Source organism: Myotis yumanensis, unplaced genomic scaffold, assembly GCF_028538775.1.
Source record: "Myotis yumanensis isolate MYYU_CA2020_CCGP unplaced genomic scaffold, mMyoYum1.0.hap1 SCAF_3, whole genome shotgun sequence".
Lineage (NCBI taxonomy): Eukaryota > Metazoa > Chordata > Mammalia > Chiroptera > Vespertilionidae > Myotis > Myotis yumanensis.
In genome coordinates this window covers 208,163,877-208,190,453 of record NW_027223754.1, presented here as the reverse complement: position 1 = coordinate 208,190,453, position 26,577 = coordinate 208,163,877, and the positions used below count along the sequence as shown (strand labels likewise).

The following is a 26,577-nucleotide window of genomic DNA, read 5'->3' as shown; positions in this document are numbered from 1 at the left end:
TTATGGCTGGGTGGTGTGCGCTGGCAGGTGTGTGTTGTGTATTTGTGGCATATGTGTTTACCCATGCATCTATTTGTGTCTCTGATGGTGTATGTGCGTGTCTAGGTGGGCATTGGTGGGGTGGTGCTGGTGGTGTGCACCGTGGACATGTAAGACTGTGAGCTCTGTGATTGTGTATGTGTAGGCGTGTGCTTGGGGTCTGGGGTGCCAGCTCTTTTCTTTCCCAGCTCACTTCAATGGGGTGACCTTCTTCCCCCAGCTGAGGACGGTGGCTGAGGCCACAGGCATCTCAGGCTCGCTCCCGCCCCCTCTGCAGACCAGGTGGTTGCTCAGGTCTTTGGCTTGCCCAGGTTTTTGGCAGGTGTGGGCCCCGGGAGCCAGGGTGGGTGGGTGAATCTGGGGCCAAGGCTTGTGTGCCACCCTCCTTCCCTCCCCACAGCAGGAGCAGCAGCGGGAAAGGTTGGCGGAGGGGGGCTATTTTGGGAGCGTCTCCTTAGCAACAGCTGCCACAGGCCGTCTGTGGCAGTTTTCCTATAGGTGCTAAAATATTCCACCCTGGTGACTACTGAGTACTGGGGGGTAGGCGAGGGTGGGAACGGAGGGTGGGAGAGACCCCTACAGTCCTCTGCCCCCAGGGCACAGTCTGCTAGGATGGGCCCTGATCCCCTGGGCCCCACATCCCCTTTCCCTGCCTCTGGTCCTCGCCCTTCAAGGCTGCTCAGACTTTAGAGTCCTGAGATAGGCCAGCTGTGTCCTGTTCTGATTTCTAATCTAAGCAGCTGAGCTGCCTCAGTTTGCCCCATCTGTAGAATAGGCTGGCCGGACTTTAAGGAACTCTCCAGTCCAGGAACCTCTAAGCTCTGTGACTGACATTTTGAGGTGCTCTTTCCCTTCCCTCCGCAGTTGGCTCACCTTCCTGGCGCGCCTCTCCTCTCCAGTCCTCCCAGCCCTCTGCAGTGCTCTCAGGCCCTGTGGGACCAGGGAGGCCTGACTGGGCTCTCAGAGTGAGCATTAGACAGTGCTCTGCTGGCCTGGATGGCCTTTCCCCAGAAGCTAGCAGCTGGTTCAAATCCTGGCTCAGACGGGTGCTTACTTCCTGAGTGACCCTGAGCAAGGCCCTTCCCTCCCCATGTCGCAGTCCAGCTTCCTCCCGTGCACCAGGGCTAGTCATAGTCTCTACCTCAGAGGGTCGCCCTGCTCAGATGAGAATGGAGGATGAGCAGGAAGCTCTGGCCACACAGATAAAGGTTTTACCATCACTCTCCACCAAACTTCACAACAGGTCTCACCCTTCCAGAGCGCTGTCCTTGGCCACCCAGGCCACACCACGTGTCACACTAGGGCCCGTGCCTCAGTTTCCCATCGGGAACAGTGCCTGTGGCACAGGGTTCTGTAAGGATTAAAGGAGGCAGTGGCTGTGAACGCCTAGAACAGTGCCGGGTGAATGGTGTGCATCAGGGGTGCTTGTCCTCGACTCGACCCAAGGGGATGCCTCTGTGTTAGATGATATTTTGAGGCCCAGAGAGGACAAGCAACTTGCCCAGGGTCACCCAGGTTCTGACACCCAAGCCTACCCCTCACCCACCCTTACAGCCTCTGCACACCTGCCTCACATCCCTACCCTCTGCCTGTAGAACAGTGGTTCTCACCCTCTGGCCCTTTAAATACAGTTCCTCATGTTGTGACCCAACCATAAAATTATTTTCGTTGCTACTTCATAACTGTCATGTTGCTACTGTTATGAATCGTCATGGAAATATCTGATAAGCAGGATGGTCTTAGGCGACCCCTGTGAAAGGGTCGTTCGACCGCCAAAGGGGTCACAACCCACAGGTTGAGAACCGCTGCTGTAGAGCTACTCAAAATGGGCTGAACAGTGGTGAGTTCCTCTTTTAGATTTTAATCATCCTCAGCACAGGCCCTTAAAGGGGGCATTACCCTCTCCCTTTACATATGAGGAAACCGGGGCTGGAGAGGAGAGGTGCGCTGCCCGGAGTCACATAAGGTTAGATGGTGGAGAAGGGACTCTTTCCTGGGGCCCATGATATTTTCCTGCCTAGAGCTGCCCTTTTTGCTTCTCCGCACCTCCTCCCAGTCCACCCTCAGCCTCCACAGGACCCTCCTTACAGGAGATGAGCAATGGGAGCCAGGCTGCGCCCCAGACAGCAAGGTCACCATCAGATGTGTCTTCTCATCTCCTGTGACATCACAGCCACCAGGCCTCCCTTCCCTTCTCCCCAAAGTCACTGCCCGCAAGTCCCCACCCTCCTTAAACTGTGTTCCTAATATTAGGAACACATGCTCTCGATCTACAGACACCCCTGTCTCCATCTCCCCCTTCTACCTGCACCCCCCCTCTTTCACCTGCACCCCACACTCTCAGGGCCAACACCAGGCCAGGCCATTTGCCTCACCTGCACTCTCCTACTCTCAATCCCTGGAAAGGTGTGATGGGTACCAGGCACACGCCTGCTGCTGGACCAGCATTCAGATGGCTCGAGTTTGCCCATTCGTTCACATACCAAGATGCACTCAACGGAACTTCAGTCCTGGTTGCATGCCTATGAGAGCACAGCTGGGCACGGAGGGAGCCGGGCGTGGGATGGGACATGCACCATGGAGGTCTGCACAGTGGCGAAGGGAGGACGGAGAGGGGATGGTCACTTTTACTGAGCATCTGCTGTGAGCTATGCATGCTTGTGCATCTATCACTGGATCTGCTCCTTTGAGGGGAGGGGCTGATAGGGCCCCTGTTGTACAGACAGGCTAAATAAAACACTTGCTCAAGGTCGTGAAGTTCCGAAGTGCTTTGGAGCCCAGGTTGGCCTGACTCCCAAGCTCACTTACCAAGAACCAAACTTGTGCCCAGTGCTGGGTGAATGAATGAGGGGGTGGTGGGTGACTTCCGCAGGGGGTGTCAGGAGGCCTTCCTGGGGGAGGTAGCATGGAGCCTGGGCCTGGAGAAGAGCAGGGATTCTCTGGGCCGAGGAGGAGGAAGGGCATTTCAGTCAGGAAGAACAGCATGTGCAAAGGCAGAGAGGTGTGGAAGCAGCTGGTGTGTTCTGGAATCTGTGGGAATCAGGGTGTACGTGGAGGTATATGGGGGTGGGGTAAAGTGGGGCCTGGCTGTGCATCACCCCAGAAGTCGGGACTAGATCCTTTCGGGTGGGGAGGGTCTGGGGGCAGGGGAGCAGTCAGGGTGGTTCATGTGTTGTGGCTCCTGTGCTGGTTGCATCTTCCGGGGTCAGCTTGAAGGAGCTGGAGATTTCATATTCAGTAAGTTCTCAGTCCGACTTCGGGGTGCCTCAGTCTCTCCCTCTCTCAACTGGGGGTGGTCGGAGATGGCCCGGCTCCTGGGGAGTTCCTCTGGCTGTCTAACTGCAGGTGTGCTCTCATCCCACTGCCCTGGAGGAGCGCTTCCCACCTGCTTCCTCGGAGGGCTGGGGTGAATGGCCAGGGAAGCGGCTGGCTCCCCAGGGGCAGGGGTGCTGGGGACTTGCCCCCACAGTCCAGAGTGTGTGGAACCCAGACCTGGGGCGCAGTCAGGGCGGTAAGGAGAACAGCACGACCCTCCCATAGAAAACACTTTGAAGTAATGAGGATGCAAAGAACAAGAGACACGGGGCTGGACCACTCTGCCTCCCCGGGTGGCAGGCTGGTGACCTCGGTACTCAGTCTCCCAGTCTGTAAAATGGGCGGTGCTGCCCTAGGCGATTGTGAGGGCCCCTCCAGCAGGAGCGGGGTGCATAGGGTCCTTCAGGAGGGGAGCGGCCCGGCGCCCAGGAACCCAGCACCGACCCTGTCCCACCCACTCCCTTCCCGGCACAGGAACCCTCTCCACCTGCCCCTGGGGGGCTGGAAAGCCCGGGAGCGGAAGATCGGAATGGGTTCTGGGAGGAGCGCTCCGGGAGGCAGGAGGAAAACCCGGACCGGATCTGAGGCAGGAGCGGGGCCACGCAGCCCCCAGCCCCGCGCGACGGGCGGGTGGGAGGGGGTTTGACGCCCCCCGCGCCAGGGCGGAGGGAAAGGGCCGGGCCGGGCCCCGTGGGCCGTCGGGGCTCCGGGGCTGGCGGGGTGGTGGCGGCGGTGCAGCCCCCGCAGCGGGGTGCGGGTCACGTGCGAGGAGGGGCGAAAGTCTCGCAAACGGGGCGGCGTGAGCCGAGTTGGGAGTTCTCGGCGCCGCGGGCGGCGGGAGCGCGGGCTCCCGGGCGAGCCGCGGACGCAGCGGCGGCGGGGCCTGGGTCCGAGACGGCGGGGCGCGCCGAGAGCGCGAGGGAGAGACAGACGAAGAAGGACAGAGACGGGGCGGGAGACCGGCTGAGACGCGCAGGGGAGAGACGCGGGGCAGAGAGGGGGCGGCAGGGGCGAGGCGGGGAGGACGGCGGGACGGAGACAGACCCGCAGGGAGAGACGGCGAGAGCGCGGGAGACAGAGACCGGGGCCGGAGGGGGACGGGGACCGAGAGGGGCGGAGACGGGGCCGGCGGGGAGGCGGCGGCGGAGCCCGGCCGTCCGCCCCGGAGGTCTCGGGCGGGAGGCGAGCGCAGCGGGGCCGGGAGTGAGGCGCAGGGCGGGGGGCAGCCCGAGAGCAGCGCGGGGAAGGCGCCGCGGGGGGCGGGGGGCGACCGGCGGCGGGAGCCATGGGCCCTCGGAGCCCGCGCTGAGCCCGGCCCGGGCCCCGCGATGCTGACGCCCCGGCGGCGCGGAGGGCGCGGCGCGGGGCAGCGCTGAAAGTTGGCGGCGGGCAGGGAGCGCCGGGCCGTGCGGAGGCGCGCGGAGCCGGACGCGCGGAGGTTCGCGGACAGGACCCCCCGACAGCCGGGGAGGGGCCGGGGCCGGCCGCCGGGTTCGCGGGGAGACGGCGCCGGGACTCCCCTCTCCCCGCCGGGACGCCGCCGCCAGCGCCGTGGGATGTAGAGCCGGCGCGCAGCCTCGCGGACGCCATCGGACCTCGGCCCGCGGTAAGCCTGCCCGCGCTCCGCCGGCGCAGCCCGTCGTCGGTCCCGCCCCGGGGGAGGCTGTGTCCTGGGCCGGCTGCTCCGGCCGGTGCGCTCAGTATCTGATCCACGACCCAACCCGGGGTCCTGTGAATTCCCGGGAGCTGGCGAGCTCTGTCCTGTCTGTCGGCAGTGGCGAGGTCTGGGTGGATGGCAGGAACGGGGTGGGGGTGGGGGAGCTGAACGGGCCTTGACCTCCTGCCCCGGTCACGACCCTTCCCTGCCTCCACCCACCTCCAGCTGCCTCCCTGGGTTCCAGAGGAGTTCCGAGGCAGGTGACTTTGGCAAGGGGGCGGAGGAGCTCTGCGATCCTCATCCCACCGCAGCCTGCTGGCCCAGGGCCCTTCCATCTGACCCAGAACAAATCCCACTTCTCGGGTCTTGAGCACGGACTCTGGGCCAGGCGACCCCGGGTGAGGGGACAGGGACCCAGTAAATGAGGCATTTCCACATCTCACAGTGTAGAGACCCGCTGTGGGGAGAGCACAGGCTGCCTTTTCCTCCCTAGAGGGGGAACCCCGAGCAAAGAGAGGTCTGGATGGACCCCAGAGCCGGGAAACTTCCCCTGCAACATGCTGAGTCCCCACCACCAGCATCACTCACTTCTGCCCCAGTGCCCAGCTCCAGGATGGGGGAAGGATGCAGGGAGATGGGCAGGCAGGAGTGTGGTGGAGGGACCAGAGGCACGTTGGCAGGTGGGGGCCTCAAGAGCAATCGGATGTCAAGCAGCAGGTTGAAGGGAAAGGCAATTTAGGGAAGGAGGTCACACTGGCAAGGCCCGGAGAGGGAGCTGTACCCTGAATGTGTGCGTGTGTGTGCATGCGTGTGTGTGTGTGTGTGTGTGCATGCGTGTAAAATGTCTATTCCGCTTCTCCTGCACATCCAGTTCTGTGATCTCCAGAGCACCAGGGCTTTGGGGGACTGTTGCCAGGACTTTGGGGGCCTGAGAACCCCATATGGCCCTGGCTTGGACTGGGATGAGGGGAGCAAAGGGCTGAAGGGAGCAGTGGGGTAAGGACCGGAGTGCAACATGGCAGGAGCAAAGGCTGTTGGCGGTAGAGATGACCCATACATATTCAAACCAGAGCCTGGAAGACTGAGCCTAGAACATTCGACTGTTTTCTACTGGGAGGAGGGGCTCTCTCTGGGGCTTTCTACACCGGGTAGTGGGCCTGCGTGTCCTCCAATCAGGCTCCTAGAAACCAGCTTAGCTAGTTGAGGAACCGGCACCCTGGATAAGTCACTTGCTCCTTGACCCTCAACTTCTGCATCTGCCCCGCTGACCTCCAAGGAGGGCCCCTGGGCTGAAGTGAGCCGAGGGCTGTTCACAGGCTGGGGATGGGCTGGGCAAGTGGGAGTAAGGATTCATTTGACCTTTCGGAAAATGCACAGCTAATGGAGAGGGGGAAATGTGGCCGGAAATAGAGGGCTGACCAAGGAGAGGAGGGTCCAGGAATTAGAGGGAAGATCTGGGGTTTGGGAACTATTCCTCAGGGTCCCTTGGGTTACCCTTGAAAAAGAAGCTCCTTCCCCAGAAAAAAAAAACAAAAAACCTTTGGCGTCACTGGGAACAGACAGCGCCGGCCTTGAGTTTCTGCTGGGTGACCTTGGGTAGCTGTCTTGACCTTTCTGAGCCTCAGTTTCTTCAACTGGAGAATGGGGATGATGGTAGTGACTTCAGTGGGTTGCTGAGTGATTTACAGACGATGCCATGTCTCTGAAGGCAGCTTGCACAAGCCTGGGGCATAGTAGGCTCTTAACAGACGTTTGTGGAAGAGAATGAAGTAGCGGTAGGAGATGCTGTGAAAAGATTTCTTAGCTTAGGATAAGAGGGAAGGGGAGGAGGAACAGCGTAGGCTTACAGGGCGGGCTGGTTCTTAATGTGGATCTGGGGGAGGCGGGGGCGAGAGCTGAGGGGGGTGTGAGGAGGAGGGGGCCCCTCTGCAGGGACCACTGAGTCACGAGGACATGTAAGCGACATGACAACCAGCAACATGGTAACCAAGAGACTAGCGGCGATGGGAAACGGAGCTGGAACGGTGTGTTGGGCCGGGAGGCTCAGGACTGGCAGCACCAGGGCTGCAGGGGCCTCTTGAGTCAGGAGGGGAGGCCTCCGGTGCAGTTGGGCTGGGGAGGGGGAGGCCGGAGTGGGAGGAGGCCCAGCGCCTCTGGGGTCTGCTGGGCAGGGGGGCTTCTCCTGCACCTCCCCAGGCTCCCCGCTCCTCTCCTCCACGTCTCCACTTTTCGTGCCTCTCCCCCTAGGATGCCAAATTTGGCTCACGCAATCTGTCGTCTCTCTTCTGAGATTGGCACCAGGACCAAAGCCGAGTGCATTACATCACTGCAGCTTCTCCTGCACGAGGAGAGGAGAGGGAGGGCCAGAGGGCCCGGGACAGGCAGCCACCCCGCAACTTGCCTTCCTGACTTCCTGCTCACGCTCCTGCCTCAGTCCCAGGGGTTGGAGGCTTCTGGGAGCAGCCAGGTGGAGCCTAGAGGCAGGGCAAGGGCTCTAATTTAGGGAGACTCCAGGGTTGAGGCAGGAGTCAGACATGCTGCCATGCCCCTGGCGAGGTGGGGCCCGGGAAGCCCGAGCCTATGTTCAGGACCCTGGTTTCTCATGGCCTCGGTGTGACCTTGGGCAGTCCCCGCCCCCACCCCATGCAGAGTCTACATCTGTATAGAGAACAGCTGGCCACTCAAAATCCTGGTGACTCTCCTGAAAGAAGACGCCCTTGAGCTCTGCTGCTCTCCTGGGCACCGAGGAGTCCTGAAGTTTGAATTGCTCTCTGTGACCTTGAGCAAGTGACTTTCCCTCCTTATCCCTCCATCTCTTCGCCTGTGAAATGGGGACAGCAGAACCTGCAACGGCACTAGATGTGCAAGAGGGGTACAGGGAGAAAAGAGAGGGTCTCTGGCCCCGAAACCATAGACACTCAGAGGCCCCGTGCTCCTAGCATGCGAGGCGGGGGGCGGGGCAGAAGGACAGTGTGGCCATTCAGACACAAGGCTTGGTGCTTCAAATCACTGCTCTGGTGCCCCCACTTCACAGAACTAGAAATCGAGGCCCGGAGAGGGACGTGGAGCCCCCCAAGGTCACAGTGATGGTTTAGGGGGTGGAGGAAGCAGAACCGGGGCCTGAACCAGGGGCTCCTGGCTCCCAGTCCTGCGTGGAGATAGACAGGCAGATGCCCAACCCCAGGGAGCACAGTGGCCGCCCGGACAGGACCCAGGAGCTTTGAAGGCCCAGTTCTTCCTTTGGCTCCCTTCCTGCTCCCTGGCCCCACCCCCTCCATCCCTGGACGTTAATCCCACCCCTCCCTCATTTGATCTATTTGAAAAGCTCCCTCTCAGGTTCATTGAGAAGCCAGTTGCAGGCAGTCCCAGGCAGGGCAGGCTGCCCTGGGGTGAAGCTGGGAGATTGTGGCCCCTCCAGAAGATTCCCAGAGTGGAAGGGAGAGAGCTGGGGAGCATCTGTGGGTGCTTTGTGAAATAGTGAGCTCCCCAACCCCTCTACCAGAGCTATTCCAGCAGAACCAGACGAGTACGAGCCAGGGATCCTGACCCGGTGACCCCAGCTTTCTGGGTGAGGTTGAATGACATCTCCACCTCCAAAATCCCAGGAGGTTCTGGGAAGCAGCTCCATCAGTTACCTGTTTCTCCAGCAAGGAAACACATCGTCGCCAGGAGCTTGTGCAAATCCCTGCTCATTCTACGTTTCCCAGCACCCCCACAATGTCGAATTGATGTCCCAGTGTCACAGATGGGGGAGCCATGGCTCAGAGAGTCTATGTGACTGGCCCAAGGTCACACAGCAGGGAAGTGGAGGAGCCTGGATTTGAGTCCAGGCCAGTCTGGGAAGAGTGGAGAACGTCCCTCCCCTGGCCTGGATCTTGGCAGGAGATGGTCTGTCGCCCCCATAGCGTGACACCCCCTCAAGGACTGTCTGGGGCTCCATCCTGAAGACACGCCCAAGGGAGATCTCATTCTACAAATGGGAAGACTGGGATTCAGAAACAGAATGGCCTGCCCAAAAAGTACCCAGAGAGTTGGATGTGGGCCAGGGCTCTGTCCCCCGCAACAGTGGGTGAGGAGGGGCATCTGGGCTGGTGCTGGTGTGAGGTCTGAGATTTCAGGGTGGTCTGGCAGAGGGCTGAGAGGCTAGGACTGTGGGGAGGGGATCAAGCCGGAGAACAAGAAGGGGAACAGCAGGGACAGCAGGTTCGCCTCTGTCCTCCCTGGTCCTGCCCTAGGGCCACCCACAGAGGTCTGTGTCATACAGCCGGTGAGGCCAGGGAAACGGGGCGGGGCCTGCCTGAGAGGGTCGTGGAGCCAGCAACCTTGGGTGTGGTTCCTGTGTGACCTGAGGTCGGTTCTCGCCCTTTCTAGTTTGGTCCACCCATCCGTGTGGCCGAGAATCAGGTTTTATGAGTTATTTCCACAAAGCAGCCACTGCTGGGCTGCTGTCCCAAAGTGCTCTTCCCGTCCCCACGGGGATCCTGGGCCCTGGGCAAGGGGTGGGCAGGAAGCTGGGGGCTGGTATTTGCATCTTCCTCAGCCCCTCAGCCCTCCTTGGGGTCTGGGGGGATGTCCAGGCCCAGCCCTTCTTCTCCTTTTCATCTTTATTCTTCTCCTGCTCCCTCTTCCCCTGGCTACGTGGGCTGATCGCTGCTCAAACTTTTAATTCAGATGGTAATTGAAATAATAATATGGGCTGAGGCCCCTCTGCTTGTGACGATGCAGCTGGTGGAGCGCGGCTATGAATAGACCTTGAGTCACACACGCGCGCACGCTCCTGCAGGCGCGCACACCGCTCACGGGGTGGTGGGTGGGGTACCGCAGGGGGTAGGGGGGCTCACGCTCCAGGTTGCTCTGGGTCTCGCCCCCAACTCCCAAAAGCCTGGACCAGTTCCACCCCTGTGGCCCACTGTCGGGTCCCAGTGGCGACTTAGACTTGGGCCTCAGCTGTTCTCTCCATTTACAGGGGAAACTGAGGTCCAGCCAGGGGAGTGGCTGGCTGGGCACACGGAGAAAGCGGCTGGGACTGGATTTGAACTGGCGGGTTTTGCCTGATTCTCAGACCACTATTCTTTCCAGGACGCACAAGCCAGGCAAACGGGTGGGAGGAATGCTGGGGGCGGGGCCCTTCCCTTCCCTTTGTATGCCGTGCCCTGTCTCCTCCCAACACACACACACAGTCATGTGCTCACACGCTCATACTTGCACACTCACACTTTCCCACTCACACGCACACTCACACCCGAGTTACTCAGCTAGATGATGATATTGATGGGTGGCTGGGGTGACAAAGAGGTTTTTGGGTGACCCAGCTGCAGAGTGGGGGACGACCCCCTGTGTGCCAGGCTGAGCTGGGCTTTATATTCATTATTTCACGTAATCCTCCCTGCCATGCTCTGAGGACCATCACTCCCACTTTTCCGATGAAAAAGCTGAGGCTCGCCTGGCTGGTGTGGCTCAGTGGTTGAGCATTGACCCATGAACCAAGAGGTCTCGGGCACGTGCCCTGGTTGCGGGCTTGATCCCAGTAGGGGGCATGTAGGTTGCAGCCAATCAATGTTTCTCTCTCATTAATGTTTCTATATCTCTCTCCTTCTCCCTTCTCTCTCTCTCTAAAAAAAAAATAAAATAAGTACATAAACTGAGAAGCAAGGGTCTTCCAAGGCCCCGCAGGTAGAAGGGGCCAAATACCCTTTGTTCCACCTGTGCTCCCAGTTCCGGTCATTCTGGGACCCATTTGTCCTCCTGAGGGGGGAGGTGCATCTCTTCTAGCCTGGGGCTCCCTTCCTCTCCCTGCGAGGGTTCCCCTCTTCCCGTGGCTACCTGGCCACTTGTCGACCAGCCTAGTCGAGCAGCAGGAACATCTGGCCTCAGTGGGCAGGGGGAGGGGAGGTGCCATGAGGGGCATTGGCAGGTCAAGGAGAGGGGCCACTGAAAAAGTGGGCCTCGGTGTTCCAGACCCCAGCTGGAGCTGTGTAGGGTGAAGGCATTGTCATGGTGACCTAGCAGCTGGGAGCTTTGGTCTAGGCATGCTCGGGTGGCCCAGTGGGCAGGGCATAGGGGGTGCGTTGGGCAGAGGCACCCCGTGGGCCTGGGACGATGGAGAAAACTCTCCCCGGCTTTACCCAGTGGCCCCGATTTCCTCCTGCGTCTGCTTCTTCTCCAGCCTCTGATGGGAGATGGAGCAACTGAGTCCAGAGACCACAGTGACTGCCCAGGGTTCCAGCAGCGGCGGCAGAGCTGGGGCTGGACTGGAACCCAGAGCTCTTCCTCCCCCAGGGCTGCTGACACCCTCTCTCTCTCTCAGACATGCCCTATATGGCCGGGTTTGGAGGAGGAAGGGAAGTGCTGAATCCCATCAGCCCCCTCTCCTGGGCAAACCCCCAGATGGAAGGAGGGGAAGGGGCAGCAGCTGTGCAGCTGAATTAGGAACTGAACCCCAGCGCAGCTACTGACTTTTCCCACACGACCTTGACGGGGTCACTGTCCCCCTGAGAACCTTTCTTAGTTCCTGTGTGAAACTTGGACCACGGTGGTGACAGGGAGATGTGCCTGGCTCTTTCCTTTTGTTGTTCCTCCTGTTCTTAGAGCCGCCCTGGCTCCCCTGGCCTGCAAGGATGGGGAGGAGGGGTACATGCGCTGTGATGGCCTGATCCCACTCACCTGATGGGGAGATTGAGGCGTGGGGGAGGGAGTTTGCTCAACCTTGACTTGGTGGTGGAGTCAGGTTTCGGTGCTGGCCTCTGGGACTTCTCAGCAGTCTCTCCCCCACCCACCCCCACCCCCACCCGCAGCTCCTCTCCTAACCCCACCGCAGGCCTCAGAGCCCAGAGCCCTCTGCCCTGTGAGAGTTAAGGTGCTGCTCAGCCTGGGGGACAGATGGAGTGGGGTTCAGTGATTCAGGAGCTCCATGAGGCCATACAGGGGAGGCGGCAGGCACAGACTAGAGTGGCCCTGGCTACTATGGGTGACATGGGGGACAGAGGGGCTGTCGCACGCTGACACATGGGCATCAGGCCCTCCACACCCCTCCACACCTCACCGTCGTCACGGGCAGCCCACTTGTCTCTAGAAGGTTCTGCTCATTGGTACCTGCCTCCCACTTTGGCCTCTGCTCTGCACTCTGGGGCTTGAGGGACCCAGCCTGTTCTGGAGAGGAAGGGTGGCCACTTCCGCCTGCCCCCCGCCCCCCAGGCTAGCTCCTCCACCCTTAGTGATCCCCGCTGAGGCCTGTGGGTGGGAAACACAAGGTCTGGTGCCAGTCCAGCTCCACCCCTGAATGTCTGTGTGGCCTTGGGCAGCCTTTCACCTCTGAGCCTCCCTGCCCTGAGCCATGAGGGTGGGCTTGTGCCCTGGCATCTGCTGGGAAGATCTCAGGAGCCTGTGTGGAAAGTGGTCAGTTGTTGACAAGCTGCTGTGTGGCCCGATCACTCAGTGGCAACTCCTGGCAGATTTCCAGACTTGCAGCCCCCACACTCCCCAGCCAGCACCTTCAGATCCTGCTTTCCTGGCTATGAGTCCTGCCCTGTACCCTCTCAGCCCTCCTGACCTGCTGGGTGGGGGGAGGGCTGGCTGAGCGCCAGCGCCAGGCCCTGCAGCTGCAGATCCTGCGCCACTTGACCTTGGAAAGAGCCTCTGGCGGGTTTCAGCACCACCGCCCCCCAGACCTGGGGCAGGAACAGGGCCACAGGGAAGAGAGGAACCGGATGGGGTACCGAGTGGGCCATGCCGGGGCTGGCCCGGGTCCCTGAGATGACAGGCCAGGAGACGGGGAGGGAATGGACAGCCAGCCACGGAGAGAGTTACGGTTACCGGCTGCAGTGGTAGCATGGCAGAGCCTCACTCCCTACCCTCCAGAAGTCTACCTGAGGAAGGGTGAGCTGCCTGTCATTGGAGGTGTGCAAGCAACTGCTGAGTAGCCCCTGTTAGGGGAGCAGCAGCAGGTTTTCACACAGGTTCAGGAGAAGGGATTGGACCCAGAACCCAGAGTTCCCATTGCCTGGGCCACAGCGTAGCCATCCTGTGACCCTAAGGGTCTAGCAGCCTGTTCTTGCAAGGACTCCCCGTGACCTCCAATAACTCCTCCCGTGGTTGTGCCCCCAGAAGCCCATGGTCCGAGCACAGTTGGTCAAGGCTTCAAGACAAGCCCTAGATCCCCATTTCAATCTGCTCACAGCTCCTAATCGCCTGCAGGTCCGCCTTGGCCGGTGTGGCTCAGTTGGTTGCGTGTCATCCGTGCATGGAAAGGTCATCGGGTTGATTCCCCGTCAGGGCTCATGCTCAGGGTGTGGCTCGATCCGTTGATGTTTCTCTCACATTGATGTTTCTCTCTCCCTTTCCCTTCCTCTCTTTCTAAAAGTCAATAAAAAGCGTGGCTCAGTGGTTGAGCGTTGACCTATGAACCAGGAGGTCACGGTTCAGTTCCCAATCAGGGCACATGCCCGGGTTGTGGGCTCAATCCCCAGTGGGGGGCATGCAGGAGGCAGCCAATCAATGATTCTCTCTCATCATTGATGTTTCTATCTCCCTCTCCCTCTCCCTTCCTCTCTGAAATCATAAACACATATTTAAAAAAATAAAAAATATTTTAAATAAATAAATTAATAAGTTGCATGTAGGTTCTGACCCATCAGTGGTTATAAAATTGACTTAGTGAGTTCACTACTTATTTTTATTTTTTTAAAATATATTTTTATTGATTTCAGAGAGGAATGTAGAGGGAGAGAGAGAAACATCAAAGATGAGAGAGAATCATTGACTGGCCGCCTCCTGCACGTCTCCTACTGGGGATCGAGCCCACAACCCAGGCACGTGCCCTTGACCGGAATTGAACCCGGGACCTTTCAGTCTGCAGGCCGACGCTCTATTCACTGAGCCAAACCAGCAAGGGCTCACTACTTATTTTTAAAAAACAAAATAGCAAGCACTTTGCATGTAGTGAGAGTAAGTATTATTTTTTTGTTTTGTTTCAGCTTTTCAATTATACATTATATAATGAATAGCAATGTACAATATGTTTGTTTTTACTCTGGGTTTTGGTCAAAAAGCGTAAAAGCTACTGCTCTGTATAGAAATCCTGGGGTCGCCCCTGATAGGGGGTGCAGATTCCTTTTTCCCAGGATACTCCGTTCCTAAAAACATCAGCACAGAGAATTCTAGGATGCGGCTATTCTGTCCTCAGACCTTCCATCCCTTGCCCAGCAGCCCACTTAGCTCCAGGCCCGGAGCCTTCTGTCAACCCCCACCCCCACCCCAGGCCCTAGGTCCTGCTCTCTGCCCAGCCCAGCCCTGGCCCAGCCCTGCTTCACTTTTGTGCTCCCTGCTTGCCCCACATCTTCCTGGGGACCTTCTCTCTAAGCCCTCTGCTGTGTAGACCCTTCGTTTCCTATCCTCACGTGTTCACACTCGGAGCTCAGCAAAGCAGGGCTGAGCCTTGCCCACGTGTCTTCCCCCAGCACGTAGTAGGTGCTCAGTAGGTGTTCATTCATTCCACAGTGATTTATAGAGTGCCCTCCGAGACCAGGCACTGTGCTTTGCCAGAGACGTGCCAGGCAGGAGGGCAGATGCCACTGCAGCTCAGCATATATTTAGGGTGATGAATGAATGAATGAATGAACGAACGAATGAATGGAGTCTCAGAGTCTCTGGCTTCAGGAGCCAGATGGGCAGGTGGGCAGAAATGATGAGTAAGCCCCTCGCACCTGGCTGCCCGTAGTGGGCACTCTGACAGCAGCCATCTCCCCTGGCTGTGGGTGAGCTGGAATGCTGGGGTGGGAGTGGAGGCTGAGTGTTCCTGCCGCTGTCTGACCCTCCTAAGGCGGCCGGCTGCACCGGCTCGGCCCTGCGCCACTCTCCCTGCCAGTCCTTGGAGCTTGTCTCTTGGGCCGAGGACACTGAGTACGAAGCCCAGATGCCCTGGTCACCCCCGGGGAGGACACCTGAGGGTCAGCAGAGGAGAAGCCAGTGGTCCACGGGAGGGTGAGGCGGAGGCCGAGGCTCAGATGTCCTGTCCCCACTCCAGTGTCGCAGGTCTCCTTCTGGTCTCCACTCAGCGGCCACCTTTGTCGAGAGGTTCTCCCTGGCTACGGTGACAAAAATAGCTCCTGCTTGGTCACGTTCTGTCACATCACCCTGCGTAGGGCCTTTGTGGGAATCATGATGGACTGAAATTATCTTGTTTCTTTGTCAGTCATCAGATGTTTATGAAGCGTCTGGGGCTCAGGGGTGAGGCAGAGATTCAAGGTCCCTGCACTTAAGGAGATTGCAAATGAAATGGGATCAGTGCTGTGAGGAGGTCAGGACGCAGACGGACAGACAGACAGACGGAGAGCGTCTGGGGGTCTCTTGGAGGAGGCAGCTTTGAATCAAGACCTGAATGGTGCGAAGGTGCGGGCGGTGGAGTCCTGGAGGAGTCCAACCAGAAGGGACAGCCAGTGTAAAGAGCCAGAGTTAGGGATGGACTTGGGGTGTTCAAGGGACAAGGAGAAAGGCCCGAGTGGCTGGGGGTGGGGTGGGGGTGGAAGGGTTGAGGTCAGAGGAGCAGGAAAGACCCTCAGCTCTCAGCTGAGGAGACCGTGGGTCCTCGGCCCGTGGAGATGGGCTGCGGGGGGAGAGGAGGCAGCAGGTGCAGGGAGGAGGAGGCGGTGGAGTGTCCGGTAGTGACGTGGCTCAGAGCAGGGAGCCCTCTGCAGGCTGCATGGACTGGGTGTGGGGCCAGTGTCCAGGCCCCAGTCCTGGGGGTTCTCCTGCCTAGGGGAGCTCCTGAGCCCTCAGCTGGGATGAAAATAGCGGCTCCCCTTCCAGGGTCTCAAGGATCAGAGGAGTGGCCGGGGCGCGCGGCCCACAGCAAACACTAAATGTTAGTTGCACACGACACGGATACGCCGGCTGGCTTTGGAGAGGGTTGAAGGGTGACACCCAGGCGCTAGGCTGAGTGGACCCCTCCCTGGGAGGTCACAGAGGGAGGTGGAGAAGGAGGCGGGGGCGATGGCTGGGTCTTCTCGATGCCGAGTTTGTGATGCCTCTTAGACACCCAGGGGACACGGGGAGCAGGAGCTGAGTTGGCTCGTCACTGCTTGGAAGGGTGACGGGCCAGGTGGTGTTTCAGCCAGATGAGCTTGGGCACTGCACGGGGTGGGCACGTAGAGGCTGGAGGAGGGAGAGCAAGGAGGGCAATCAGAGAGGGGCCTTCAGGCCTGGAGGACTCCCAGCGGAAGGCAGAGGCCAGCCAGGGCCTCCATCCGAGCTGCTGGGAGGACAGGGGGTGCAACCGAACCCTCAGGGGACTGTGGGGAGAACGAGAGGTGGCGTTAAGGCACCTCACAGTTTGTACGCCCTTACCCTCCCGTACACTGTCCGTCTTCGAAACGTGTATGCAGCGAGTGTTACCCTCCCTCTGATGGATGGCACTGAGAGAGGGGAAGGCATTTTCCCACAGCCACACAGCGCACAAGGGAAGCATAGTCAAGCTTTCTGGGATCACGGTCCCTTTTGAGGACCTTATGAATGCTCTGATCCTCCTCAGAAAAATACACATATGTACACACTAATTTTAAAACTTTCTCTGTGCCTTTTTTTTTTCTGTAGGTAATACATTCATATGGTTCTAAAATTAAAAAAAGACACCACGGGAATACAGTGAGAATTCTTCCTCCCACCCCATCCCCAGCCACCTGCTTCCCCTCCCCGGAGGCAGCCAGTGGCACCCGTCTCCTGGGTCTCCATCCGTAGACAAGCACAGACAAGCAAATATGTGTATCTAAAAATTCCTCTCGCCTCTTTTGTACAAACGGTAGATACTATACTTGGTATCCATCACTGTTGCCTTTTTTCACTTAAAACACATCTTGAAGACCCGCATCGCTCCCTGCGAGGCTCCCTCCTCCTCCTTCTGGCTGCGTGGGGAGCCTTTCGGGGATGGGCATGGGTGGCAGGCTGCTGCCAGGCTGGGCAACGGAGGTGCGTGACTGTCTGCAGGCCCAGGCCCCAGGAGCACGCACAGGTGTCGCAGAGCCACCCCGGCCACCCAGAGCAAGGGAGGGAGCGAGCCTGGCACCTGGCTCTCCCTCCCCTTCCCTAGTGCCCCCCTCCCCCCACCTCTTCTTAGGTGCAGCCTCTGGGCCCAGCCAAGATCCAGGGACTCCTGTGTGTGGGAAGGAGGGTGTTGGCCTGCACTCCCCAAAGCTCTCGGAGACCCTCTCCCCCCACCAGCAGCCTCAGCTCCTGGAGACTTGTTTGCTGAGAGGCCAAGGACAAGGTTAAGGGACGGGGATCTCCACGCCCATTCCCACCCCTGGCTGGGGAGGTCACCTCTGCCCCCACACCTCCCCTCCTCAGCTCAGGAGGAGTCGCTGCCTTTCTGGCCGGGGCTGGTCAGGGCACCTGGGCAGCGCTGCTAACACCCCCTCCTCCCTGGCTTCGGCGGCTGCTGTCCCCTTGTCCTCTGGCCCTGTGCTCAGGCTCCCTCTGCTGTGTCAGGTCTCCTGCGCAGGAGGCTGGCTGGGTCTGAGCCCTCGTCTCTGCTCATCCAGCCTTCTTGCCCCTGATCTCCTCCACCCTCGCAGCTTAAAATATCCCCGGGGCGGTCAAGGTCTAACCCATCTAGCTCTCGCAGACCTGGGGTCTGACCTGCTGGGCATCTGCATGGGGCGTTCCAAGGCCACTGCGTACTAGAACGTGTCACCCCTCAAACCTGGTCCTCGTCAGTGTCCCAGACACACAGGGGCCTGTCGTATCTCCTGATTCACACGAAAATGTAAAAGACCAACCCTGGTGAAGCCTCTTTTTTAACAATACGTTTTTATTGATTTTTAGAGAGAGGGAATGAGAGAGAGATAGAGAGAGAGAGAAACATCATTGATTGGCTTACTTCTGCACGTCCCCTACCGGGTACCCAGCCTGCAACCTGGACATGTGCCCTGACCAGGAATCAAACCAGTGACCTCTTGGTTCATGGGTCAATGCTCACCTGCTGAGCCACACCGGCCGGGCAACACACTAGGCTCTTTCTGGAATGTTCTACACCCTGCCCTTCACACAGACACACAATTCTCACGCCACCTTGACTTCCACTCAGGTCTCGGTTTAAATGCCACTTTCTCAAGGAGGCCTTTGTGGACCCCCGGCCAACCAGAGCCCCTCGTCCTCTCTCTCCCGGGGTGAGACCTGTCCTCGGGAGCTCACGGTTGGTGGCTGCCACCTCCGCTTGTTACTGTGGAGCTGGGTGCCCCTATGTCTGCCCACAGCAAGTGAGCAGTACGTAGTTATCGAGGGCGCGACGTGGAGGACGAGGTGCAGCAGACAGATCCGAGCCACAGCAGGGTGGGGGAGTGGACGCCCCGCCAGTGAGAGACTGGGGTTCTGGAAAAGAGAAGCCTCGGGGAGCCCCGCTCGCTTCCAGATCCTTGTAGGCAGGGGAGGTTGGGGTGCCCCTGTGGTGGGTGGGACAGAGTAATCGATAGAAGAGACTCCTGGGGCCTGGAAGGGGGGGGGTCAAGTTCTCCTTCAGGGCAGGGCCAGGTGTCAAAGGGCACCCTGGCAGGTTGGAGCCCTGGAGTCCTCCAGCCACCAGCTCCTGCCACTGCCGGGACCAGAAGGCCTGTGTGGACAATCTGGGGAACAGCTTTCTTTCCCAGCCTGCTCTCCTGCAGGCCGGTGGCTGGGTGAGAGGTGGGGCACAGAGCTGGAGGACCGAGCTGCTGCACCCACTGCGCAGAGCCCCTCGAGCCCAGAGCCGCCTGTGTGTCTAGGCTCGGGCTGGACCTGGAATTTAGGACCTGGGTCCTGGCTCCACTCCCTGTGACCCAGTCCCTCCCTCCCAGCAGGCTTGACCTGACTGACAGGCCCTCGGGTGGGCGGGTCGGGGAATGTTTGCTAAGTGGGAGAAACGGGGTTTCTTGGAGGCAGGAGAGCAGAGTGTCTAACGAATATGCTCTGGTGTTGACCGCTGGGGTCTGACTCCTGACTCTCCCCCTCAGGAGCTGTGTGAGTGCGGGCAAGTCGCTGACCCTCTCTGTGCCTTGGTCGGGATAATAATGGCAACTTCCTCTGAGGTCATGGTGAGGGTGGCAGGCATCGATCCTGGCGCAGCACTCAGCACAGAGCCCGCACAGAGGAAGTGGGTGCTGAATGCTCCTTACGGATGGTGCAACGTCAGACCTCATGCCGTCAGCCGGGGGGAGGGGCTAGGTGTGCAGAGGGATGTCAGGGTTCAGAAGAAGTGGTGGGGGAGGAACAGCATTAATTGAGCACCCACTGTGTGGCCTGCACTTTTATGACGATTGACCAGCCGCGTCTGGCCCTCAGGACCGCCTGCAAGGTAGGCATTGATATCTTCCTTCCCAGGCGGAGACAGGGAGGCTCAGAGAGGTCAGGGAACCTGCTGAGCCCAGCTCTGTGCGGTTCTGAGGCCACTGCTCTCACTCCCCTGGCCCCCCTGCTGCTGTTGGAACAGACCGGGCAGGGCCGTGAGATGGACACAGGGTGGGCTCTGAAATGCGGGGGAGGAGGCCAGGGAAGGACCGCTCAGGCCTGGGAGTGATTCCGAGCACCTATCCATCACTGACTGTGTTCTGGGCACGTGATGGGCACGGTCACGGTCCTATTTATTCCTCATCACAGCCTTGTGAGGTAAGGACTATTATTAGCCCCACCAAAAGATGAGGAGTGCAGGGACCAGAGAGGTTAAGTGACTTGCCCAAGGTCACACAGGCAGAAAGTGGACAGAGACTCCGGAGTCGAAGACACTGGACCGGGAGGGGGAAGATACGGGCTCTCGACATTCACAAGGAGAAGAGAGTCAGACCTCCCGGGGTCCAAGGAGCAGGACAGAGGCCTGCAGAGGGCTGTGGGCAGGAGCGGACACCCTGCCACCACCACCACCCCACCACCCCCTGTGGCTAGATCTCTCCTCAGCTCCCATTCACTCCGAGCAGCACAGCTCAGCTGCCTGGCCCCTTGCCCTCCCCTGCAAAGCCCTGCGTGTTAGAGCTGAAAGGACACCCACCCAACCAGGTGGCCAGACCGGAGAGGCCTCCTCCAAGCCGGAGCGGGGCAGGCTCTGTGCTCCTCCGGGGCTGGGAGTGGGACAGGGCGTGAATTCCTTCCACTTCCCACCCCTGGAATCCCTCCTGGGCGCACTGGGTGAGTCCCTCTGCCCTGCCGGCCCCTGGGCCTGCTCCCTCTGGTAGAAGAGCCAGTCTCCCCTCCAGACGATGCTGGGCGCCGTGTTCATTACATCTTCCCAGCTCTCCCAGGGAGCAGTTGCTCCCTGCCACCCCCATTTTGCAGACAGAGGGGAGCATCTGGCTTGAGCAGTCAGTGGCCGGACCAGGACTGGAAGCCAGATTTTCTGACATAGTCATCACCATCATCTTGGTCTCCATCGCCGTATTCTGTGCCTTTACCTGCAGTGCCTGTTGACGCCCCAGCCGATGTGTCTATTACGAGTGCTGATCACATATGCCGCCACAGTGGCCTGGTGAGGTAGATGCTGTAATCAGCATCTCCATTTTGCAGATGAAGAAACTGAGGCCCAAAGAGGATACCCTAGGAGGTGACAGGGCTGAGACCAAGAACCAGGTCTCGCCACCCCAAGCACAAGTGTTCAACCAGCACAGTATTCTCATAAAGTGGAAAAGAAGTCCCGGAGTGCAGGCAGTGAGGGCCTGGGCTCAGGAGGCAGGCAGGCAGCGGGCAGTGCAGCCAGCGAGGGCTTTGGAGAGCGGAGGGGCTGGGGCCAGGGTGGGTCAGGGACCTGGAACCAGCCACACCTGAATCGGTATCCCAGCTTTGCCACTTCTACCGTGTGACCCCCCATCCACATCCCTCGCCCCACCCCCACCCCAACCCGTGATTCTTCAGCTGGGAAGAGAAACACTAGCCTGCCTGTGCTATGGGAGGGTCCTGTTATGCCTGTTAAGTCAACGGAGGGTTGCTGAGGCTTCAGTGAGACAGACCTGCCATCCTGAGGGTTAGTTCCCTACGAGCAGCCACAGATGATGGTTCAGGGGTCCCACGGCTGAGCTGCGTGGCCTCACCTCCCTGCTCTCCCACCTGATACCAGGAGATGCAGAAAGGTCCTGCAGGCTGGCGGAGTGTCCCTGGGGTGGGCTTCTGCCCTTTCCCTCCTGCCCTCTGGGGGGAGTGTGGACTGAGCCTGCCCTGGGTCTCAGACCCGCCCCTGCTTCTGTCTGGGGCTGGGGGCCTCCTGAGGCGCTGCCCCCGAGCCTCCCACATGTGGTGAGAGTGCGCGGGAGACTTGCCTGGGTTGCTGGAACCCTTGGGGCCGCTGCCACCCTATCAGCTTTTCTTCCTCGGACCCCTGGCCGGCAGGGTCTCCAGTCCCCCCCACCCCCCCGCCCCCAGCTCCTCAGGAAGGACTGGGCAGCAGCCGTCCAGCGAGCTCACAGCCCTGCTGACCACCTGCACTATCTCCCCGAGGCCCCCGTGCCCTGGGCCCACTGCTGACTCACTGAGCCACATTCCTGCTCTCTGCCTCAGTTTCCCTAGTTGTCCAGTGAAGTCTGGACTAGGGGCCTCAGATTTTAGATGTTCACAACATAGTAAAATTTTTTTAAAAATATATTTTTATTGATTTCAGGGAGGAAGGGAGAGGGAGAGAGATAGAAACATCAATGATGAGAGAGAATCATTGATCGGCTGCCTCCTGGGAATTGAACCTGCTTCCAGGCATGTGCCCTGCCCAGGAATCGAACCGTGACCTCCTGGTTCATGAGTCGACATTCAACCACTGAGCCACACCGGCCCGGACACAGTACATTTTTAAAAAATTGGTACCTGGCACAGCACTGTCAATCCTTCACGTTGCCAAGAAAGGACATTAAGTTTGTAAAATGCAGCCAGCTTGTCCCATTCCCATTCCTTTTCCCAAAGAAAGACTTCTGCCAGGAAAGGAGCCCCAGGATGCACTCAGACTAAAGGAAGTGCCGGAGGAAGAACCCGGGAAGTGGGGGGCGGGGGGGGCCTTGCCAAGTGAGGGACAGTCCCTTTGGGCAGAGAACCTTGGGCAAGGCCCTCACCCTCTCTGGGCCTCAGTGACCTCATCCATGAAAGGCTAGGTCACCACACGTTGTCCCCTCTGCCCCTCTCTTCCCCTGGCCCCCAAGCCTCACCCCAGTGCCCTCTGCCAGGGGCTCTGGAGCGGGAGTGAGGAGACCAGGCTCAGGGCTGGCCCCGGTCTCACCCTGGGACTCTCAGCAAGTCTGTCCCAGCTCTGGACTTCCCTGGCCTCAGGTAAATGAGGGCCTTGAAATCAGCGATCCTCTGTTCCTTCTGGCTCCGGTTCCCTCTGTGGTGTTAATGGAGGCAGTGAAGACAGTGGGACAGAGCAGGGACAGAGACGCTTAGTGAAGGAAGACCCCCCTAGAAACTGTTTCTCGCCAGAAGGCGCACCCGGCACCCTGGCTGTTGAGCAGAGAGCCTGGGATGCCCAGGTAGAGGTATGACCCCTTCAGGGCCAGCACCACATGGCAACATTACCAGTTAGGTCGTCAGACTGATGGGTCTCACTCATCCCATTTCCCAGATGAGCAAACTGAGGTTCAGGTCAGTCAAGTAACTTCCTCAAGTGACAAGGTGGCTCTTGGACTTCCATCCAGGACTGTGGGACCCAGGGAGCTCCTTTGAAGGGAGAAGGGAGCCGAACCCAGCACAGGGGTGGGGTGGCCGTGGGGGAGGGGGGCAGGGCTCTCTCCCTGGGCTGAGAGAGGGCGTTTCTCCCTGGAAGAGGCAGGCTCTGGCGCCGCTGATCTCTAAATTACAGCGTTGGCGCGCACCGGTTGCTGCGGCAACCGAGTTGTCCTGAACCGGGGAAGTGTATAAACATTGCCACAGATGCACAATTAGATCAGGAAGAAGAATAGCACAGAAAATAGAAACTTTCAGCCTTATGTAATTCTGGGCCAAAATGTTACCAGGAACCGAGGCTCGGGCCGGCCCTGCCAGCCGCTGGGGCCCGGGCAGCACCATCTCCCTCCTGGGGTCCCCGTGGAAGGGAGGGATGAGGGTCTGCCCTCTGCGGGCCCAGCTGGTGCGCCCTGCCACCCTGCGGGGTGAGGGGCCACCTCTGCCGAAACAGCTGGGATGCTGACAGCCCAGGCCCGCCTCTCGCCAGCTCCCCCTGCTCCCAGGAGGCGGGGAGGCCGGCAGAGGGCACCTGCTACAAGTGAGCACCTACCGCTCCTTGGGCCCCGTGAGGAGGGCGCGGGTCCCCACTTTACAAACAAAGGAAGTGGGGCCGAGGGAGGTGAGATGCGTCACCCGCAGGTGACACAGTACTTAATTTTAAGTGGATGTGAAGAGCCACAGGTGGCCAGTGGCTGTCGTATTGGACAGCACAGGAGACCATCCTGCCCTGAAAGACCCAAAAGGCAGAGGGTGAACGCAGGGAGGCGAGCTGGGGCCGGAGCCCTCGGGCTCCCTCTGCTCAGGGTGGCCGGTGGCAGGCTGGGCATCAGGAAGCTCGGGCTTGGAGCAGTGGGCAAAGGGGGGCTGGAGGGGGCAGCGGGAGAGCTGGACTAGGCCCTGGATCCTGGTGGCCTCAGCTTCTGGCCTGGCAGAGACCCAGTCCTGGAGCTGGGCTGGCCATGGAGGCACTGGCTCGGTCCCGACACCCCTCCCTGTCGTCAGAGCCACCTTCCCTGGCACATTCTGCTGGCCGGGGTGGAGGAGGCCTCGGGCCAGGCCGGGCGCTTCCCTTCTGAGTGTCTCTGGTGGGTGCCTTGCTGCCAGAGCCGGGGTTCCCCCCACCCCCGTCCTCTGTGGCCGCCGCTGCTGGCTCCCAGCATCTCACGTGTCTGGCTTCTCCCCCCACCCAGGCCCCGTGTCTTCCCCGGTGACCTCGCCTGCCTCGGGACATGCTCGGGCACAACCGCAACGGGCAGCCCCACGCGCCCCGGCGGAAACGCCGCAACCGCTTCGTCAAGAAGAACGGCCAATGCAACGTCTACTTCGCCAACCTGAGCAACAAGTCGCAGCGCTACATGGCGGACATCTTCACCACCTGCGTGGACACGCGCTGGCGCTACATGCTCATGATCTTCTCCGCGGCCTTCCTCGTCTCCTGGCTCTTCTTCGGCCTCCTCTTCTGGTGCATCGCCTTCTTCCACGGCGACCTGGAGGCCGGCCCCGTGGTGGCCCCGGCGGGCGGTGGCGGTGGCGGCGGCGGCGGGGCAGCGCCGGCGACCCCCAAGCCGTGCATCATGCACGTGAATGGCTTCCTGGGCGCCTTCCTGTTCTCGGTGGAGACGCAGACGACCATCGGCTACGGGTTCCGGTGCGTGACGGAGGAGTGCCCGCTGGCGGTCATCGCCGTGGTGGTCCAGTCCATCGTGGGCTGCGTCATCGACTCCTTCATGATCGGCACCATCATGGCCAAGATGGCCCGGCCCAAGAAGCGGGCGCAGACGCTGCTGTTCAGCCACCACGCGGTCATCTCGGTGCGCGACGGCAAGCTGTGCCTCATGTGGCGCGTGGGCAACCTGCGCAAGAGCCACATCGTGGAGGCCCACGTGCGGGCCCAGCTCATTAAGCCCTACATGACCCAGGAGGGCGAGTACCTGCCGCTGGACCAGCGCGACCTCAACGTGGGCTACGACGTCGGCCTGGACCGCATCTTCCTGGTGTCGCCCATCATCATCGTGCACGAGATCGACGAGGACAGCCCGCTGTACGGCATGGGCAAGGAGGAGCTGGAGTCCGAGGACTTCGAGATCGTGGTCATCCTGGAGGGCATGGTGGAGGCCACCGCCATGACCACCCAGGCCCGCAGCTCCTACCTGGCCAGCGAGATCCTGTGGGGCCACCGCTTCGAGCCCGTGGTCTTCGAGGAGAAGAGCCACTACAAGGTGGACTACTCGCGCTTCCACAAGACCTACGAGGTGGCGGGCACGCCCTGCTGCTCCGCCCGGGAGCTGCAGGAGAGCAAGATCACCGTGCTGCCCGCCCCGCCGCCCCCGCCCAGTGCCTTCTGCTACGAGAACGAGCTGGCCCTCATGAGCCAGGAGGAGGAGGAGATGGAGGAGGAGGCGGCGGCGGGCCGCGGCGGCGGGTGGCGGCGGGCCTGGGCCTGGAGGCGGGCTGCAAGGAGGAGGCGGGCATCATCCGGATGCTGGAGTTCGGCAGCCACCTGGACCTGGAGCGCATGCAGGCCTCCCTCCCGCTGGACAGCATCTCCTACCGCAGGGAGTCGGCCATCTGACCTCCGGGCCCGCCCGCGCCGCCTCCACAAGAGCCTCTGCTGGGGGGTGAGGTGCCAGGGCCCCCCCTCCGCACTCAGGACAGAGCTGACCCTGGCTCCGTGGACCTTCACAGCTGGGGGACCCCTTCCTACTGACTCTGGAACCCGGGCTGGGAAGGGCCCCGGGAACCCTGTGCCCTGTCACTCGAGTTCCCCAACTCCTGCCAGCTGGCGGTTCCAGGGCCCCGGACTCACCATCCTTTCCCCACCGGCCCTTCAAGGACGTGCTCCCTTTGTTCTCAGAACCTTGGGGACGCGGCTGGACTTCTGGAGGGTGGGCATCCTGGGGTCTGGGGTGGGCAGGGGGTAGTTTTGGGGGAGGGAGGGATGGGTGCGTTTCTTTTGCATGACTGTGACCTGTTGCTCATGACTTTCTTTTGTAAATACCTATAAATGGAGAGAGATGGAGGCACCAAATCCACCTTCTGCCATTTGTACCTGCAGGACACGGAGGTGCCATCCTCTCTGTGCACCCTCCCTCCGCCCGTGTGGCCTAGCCCGTCCCTGCCCAGCTGGCTGCCCCCTTGAAGCCCTCAGAGCAGCCTTCTCGGCCCCTGGATGGTGCTGGTTTGAGTATAGAGGTGGGAGCCCAAGGGGAAGGACACAGGCCAGCCCTCCCTGTGGTTTCTCCGGCCGCCGGACCCAGCCCAAATCGACAATGGAGTTTGTAACTATATATTTTTAATAAAGTATATGGTCCATTGGGGTAGGTTGGTTGAAGATGGAGGGTTGGGAAGAACAGAGACCAACATAATGTGAGTGTGTCTCTGTGTGGTATGTATGTGTGTATGATATGTATATGCATGGTGTGTGTGTGTGTGCTATGCACGTGTGTGCTATGCATGTGTGTATTGCATGTGGCATGCCTGTGTATTGTGTGTGTATATGGATGCGTGTGGTGTGTGTGTGCTATGCATGCATGTATATTGTGTGTGGCAGGCCTGTGTGTTGTGTGTGTGGTATGGATGCGTGTGGTACCTGTGTGTATATGGATGTGTGTGGTGTGTATGTGCTATGCATGCATGTGTATTGCGTGTGGCAGGCCTGTGTGTTATGTGTGTATATGGATGTGTGGGTGTTTGTGCCCCTTTGTGGACACTGACCCTGCAGGGAACTCTATCACCTGCCATTCTCCTTCCTGGGAGCCATGCGAAGGGTCTGAGTGGGCCTCAGAGGCCTGAGTGGGTTTGAGTCAGAGCTTTGCTACTTCCCTGCCGTGTGGCTGTCGGCAGGTTATCCATCCGTTCGGCCTCAGTTCATCCTCTGTAGGGCGGGGTGAGCCCTCCCTCCCAGAGATGATGGACAGGAG

General features: G+C 60.0%; 1 protein-coding gene across 1 annotated transcript; it reads left to right on the top strand.

Annotated features, from left to right (window-relative positions):
* The first annotated feature begins 4,637 nt into the window (after window positions 1–4,637).
* KCNJ4 (potassium inwardly rectifying channel subfamily J member 4) lies at window positions 4,638–25,540 on the top strand. The gene is given in 3 exon segments (XM_070407994.1): window positions 4,638–4,960; window positions 23,848–25,077; window positions 25,080–25,540. Coding segments are annotated over 2 exon segments (1,341 nt in total). The 5' UTR covers window positions 4,638–4,960; window positions 23,848–23,886; the 3' UTR covers window positions 25,230–25,540.
* The last annotated feature ends 1,037 nt before the right edge of the window (window positions 25,541–26,577 follow it).